The sequence below is a fragment of the Schistocerca gregaria genome, chromosome 2 (assembly GCF_023897955.1).
Source record: "Schistocerca gregaria isolate iqSchGreg1 chromosome 2, iqSchGreg1.2, whole genome shotgun sequence".
NCBI classification, from domain to species: Eukaryota; Metazoa; Arthropoda; class Insecta; order Orthoptera; family Acrididae; genus Schistocerca; species Schistocerca gregaria.
Window position 1 is genome coordinate 675,710,252 of NC_064921.1, and position 4,425 is coordinate 675,714,676.

The window sequence follows — 4,425 nt, forward strand, 5'->3', positions numbered from 1 at the left end:
GCTTCAGCATGATAAGTGCTACAGATTAATCACTAGCCTATCATGGGGTCTAGGTTAGGCTGAAAGGTGATCAGTCAGTTGCAACAAATGTGAATTCACAATAAAGCTTGTGGGACAGATGGATCTGTCATGTAGCCCAGTGTCTACATGTGTGTCATATTTGATGCATTTTTCACTATAATATTAAAACTGCAAGATAAATTTGGAAAAGCTGTATCAGATGATAGAAAAATCTCTGACAAGAACTTTGGTGCATATTATGTAGGCCCACATAGGTCTACATAAACTACAAAAATGCAAGGGTGGGGGGATGTGCAACATAACTCTTCCCCATGTACCATAAATAGACTGCAAAAAGTGAAAGGGGAGGGGGGGGGGGGAGGTGACTTCACTAAGTAACTTTTACTCATTAATGTTATTGGCTTTTGCAGTGGACTCTTTATTTTGAAGTTGATGTACAGCACACACATGATGCATAACAAACCACAAAATACTTGCTGGAGAATTATCTTCTATGTAATATAGATTTTGAATTTACTTTTTAGTTTTAGTGTTTTAAAGGAAAGTAGCTGTATGTTTAATGTGGACATCATGATATGCTAAACAACAATCTGTTTCCACCACCACAGTTTTGTACAAATTCATTGGCTTTGCCAGGTTACAACTAAACTGTCACCTTCCAATCTAAAGAAGAGCTCTGACTATGCTGCCACTCAGCCTGCCACCACAACTAAGTTTTTGAGGAGGGACACAAGTCACATATGACCTTTACAGACTCATTTTGTTTTGGAAAATACCAGAACTTTCTCATCAGTATTCTATTAATACAACTTTTGACAACTAATTAGTTACAAATGACACAGACCAACTTCTAGTATCATGGCACCTTAATTAGCAAATAAAAATAATTACTTCACTTGCGAAAATTTGTGAAGGGTATTGCAACATAGAAATGCATCCACTTTGTACAGTATAGTTTCTCACATATCTCCAGAATATTTACACGAGAGTCCATAGGAAATCTGACTACCTCTTCAGTAAACAACACAGATAACAGGTATATGAAAATTTTACTAAGCTTCAATAAATATGTCTTGTACACTTTTTACAAGGTAAATTAATTAATTAATAATATATGTATAAAACATAAATACAAAGCATTCAATAAGGAATACAATGTTTTCTTTTTTTTAAAAAAAATGGAAAGAGGGCATTCAAATACTTCATCACAGCCATTCATCTCTTTTTTTAGAGATATGAACAAAAAAAGTATACATAAATGTGACTAAAACTGCAGGTGCTACTATAATTCCGTTTGATGTACCTTACGTTTACCAAGTGTTTGTTTCTTGTAGCTAACTAATTAATCTTCATCACTGCTCCACGTATCCACAGTGACATTCCTATGAGGTATTATTCTTCGCCTGTCAGAAGAATCAGTCTTACTGCTCTGTGATTTTAGGTACTCGTCATATGCTGAATCCTGACAATGATCTGCAGTCCAGATCAGAACATTTCTATCATTACCTCCACTATACAGTTCATGGAAATGAGGATGATAGACACAACAGTTCACACAATTATAATGGCCAGATAATGTGCTCACTTTCACACCTGTTTCTATTTCATACACAAAAATATTGCCGTCTGATGGGACATAGACCAGTCGAGGATTTGAAATTTTGGCAACATCAAACTGGACACACTTCTTGGTTTCACTTGAAATTGATCCAAAATTAACTCTTTCATTTTTGCCATTATATGTATTCCACAGACGCATTTTGTTGTCAGTACCCAGAGACAAAAGAAAAAGACCATCTGATGTGAAACATAAACCATTGACGTAACCATCATGTGCTGTATGAGTATCCGAGTTTTCTTTGCTTGATCGCCCTTTACCATTATGTTGATCCAATACCATCAAACAGCTTTTCGCTGCTCGTACATCCCATAAAATGATCTTGTTATCACAGCTCGCTGTAGCTAAAACATGTTCTTCTCTTGGAGACCAGCGGCAGCTCAGTATTGCACTTGTATGTCCCCTTAATTCATGGGTGTATGAACCAGAAACTAAATCAACAAGTATCGCCTGATTGATGGACGTTGCCACTGCAATGAGCTTCGTGCCGGAGCCCACGGACGACATATGGTGCTGAAAGACCTTGCCTTCAAAACGAAATAAATCCGCCGGAGTCATACAACTGGTATCCCATACTTTGAGCTGCTTGTCCATACCACTTGTCAGAAATATTCCAGCGTCGAAAGGATACCACTGAACACATTCTATACTATGCTTATGGGCATTTTTGTTCTTTCTGCTAATTTTGTACACCAACTTTGAAGTAAAGTGTGGTAAGCCACTATAATTAAACAAATCGTAAAAATGAATGGTCCCATCAGCCGATCCTGATATAAGGTATTTGCCCTGTACAGCATCGACATCTAGGGAATTGACACCTGCTGTATGGGCATTTTCTACGTCCCTGTGCCTGCTGAGTTGGAGATTGTATGATCTCTTGGTGGTTTCAACAGAGACAAAAGATTTAGGGTCTACAATACCCATCCTCACATCTTCCAGAAACCGAATCATTACTACGAATCCTTTCACATTTCACACAAAACGGATACGAATAAAAATGAAAAAAAATCTTCTTTCAACCACTGTGTAAGTCAGTCACTCACTTCTACACATCAAAACAAAACTTCACAGTTCACGTATCAAACAGTATATAAACAGACTAAACTCTTCATGCTCTGACATAAACAGCTGACTGAAAACCAACAGAGGTATCTGCATAATCTATGATCTTTGTAGACATACAAAGCTTTCGCATATCTTTGCTAAAAGTTGTGCGCAACATGCAAGTTTATGTTGCCTCTAGAGTTGTCAAAAATCATATTGTTCTGCATAAAGACGAATTTACGCTGACCGTCACGTCATATCACGTCACAGCACCGTCATGAACAGGGTGTGTTCACACTGTCAGTCACGTCACGTCAAGTCGCCAGCTACCGAACGTTGGAAGTGAAGTTATGAGTTACCATCAGTGATACGACAGAGTATAGTATTGAAACAGAGAAGTAAACAACGATAAAATTATAAATAGCCAAAGAAAGGATTACATAGAGCCTATATTCCTCATACAATATGTTTTTTTCTTACGTAATTCATAAAGTTATAAATAACTGCATTTTTCACCCATTTTTTTCTTATTTAGAGCCAGCAGCATTTATCACCATTGTCAAGTATTTGTAGAATAATGTGACGTCCATATTACGTCATTAGCGAACTGTCTTATAACAGTGGTAAATGATACACATTTTGAAAAATAAAATGTTAATTATGAATTTTTATTTATTTTACTTGGATTTCAACAGTAAACACTATTTAGCTACGGACAAGTGCAATATCTCTGATACAAGCCTATCTTCTATGCAGCGTTTTAATGAACCCCGACACTTTAGAAAATAGATTTCACTTGTAATTAGTTCTGTAGGAAAAATGGTCATTATACTGTTTTATATATCGTTGGCCAAATTTTCATATAAATCCTTAAAATGAATCTTGCGAGACGTCGAAGCACTCCATGATGTAGACTAATAATACTGAAAGAGAATGGAATCCCAGGATGTCCCAGCTGAGAGGGGATTTTTTTTCCTATGTTGATCATTCTTTTGGCAAGCAAAGATGAGATGATTAACGTCTTCACATCTGAGTCGTTGCAGTCACAAGTGTCTGAAGTTCAAAGATGAAGGCAGAACAAATGAGCAGGAAAGCTTCCTTAATTGAAAATTGTGGTTATCACATAGGATTAGCTGAAAGATAACACACACAAAGTATTTAATACACATTTATTAATCACTTGCATGTAACAAATATAGCAGTTAAACATGTAATGTGCCAAAAGTTAACACTGGAACAAAGCAGTCCAAAGAAGAATCACAAAGATAGGGATCTCTGTGTCAGAGACGCCACAGGCGCCCCCCCCCCCCCCCCCAGTAGTGCGGAGCAAAGCAGAGGGAAGCTTCATTACACGAATTCGTAGTCTTGGTGCTAACGAGGGGGTTGTAGGCGACGGCCGGTGTGGGAAATGAGAGCATCATTGTCAGTGGCGCAGCAGTGCTATGGATCCAACAGCAGCAGGGGCAAAGACGAATCAGCCGAAGGCAGGGTGGCTGTGTCGGGAGGTAGATCGCTGAGTGACCAAGCCAGTTTCAGCCAATTAGCAGACACTGACTCTGGCCGCCCATAGAGATGCTCAACAAACGTGTTCATACCACAACGTAGCACGTGGTGAGGGCCCAAATAAGGCAGCTACAGGGCTGCTTGCACAGTGGCGCTCCACAGCATTACAAAATCGCACATAGGTCCTTGTGGATGAACATGGGTGGGAAGGTGTGTGGGCGGGATGGCTTGGGGGCGGG

At 38.8% G+C, this 4,425-nt stretch overlaps 1 protein-coding gene across 1 annotated transcript; it reads right to left on the minus strand.

Annotated features, from left to right (window-relative positions):
- Positions 1–1,053: 1,053 nt before the first annotated feature.
- On the minus strand, positions 1,054–3,064 carry LOC126336304 (DNA excision repair protein ERCC-8-like). Its single transcript, XM_049999844.1, has one exon. It carries the CDS (start codon positions 2,588–2,590, stop codon positions 1,364–1,366), a length of 1,227 nt encoding a protein of 408 aa, XP_049855801.1. The 5' UTR covers positions 2,591–3,064; the 3' UTR covers positions 1,054–1,363.
- Between the last annotated feature and the right edge of the window lie 1,361 nt (positions 3,065–4,425).

Bases quoted from the DNA above. Each gene is read 5' to 3' on its own strand.
- LOC126336304 (XM_049999844.1), bottom strand. From the start codon at position 2,590: ATGATTCGGTTTCTGGAAGATGTGAGGATGGGTATTGTAGACCCTAAA.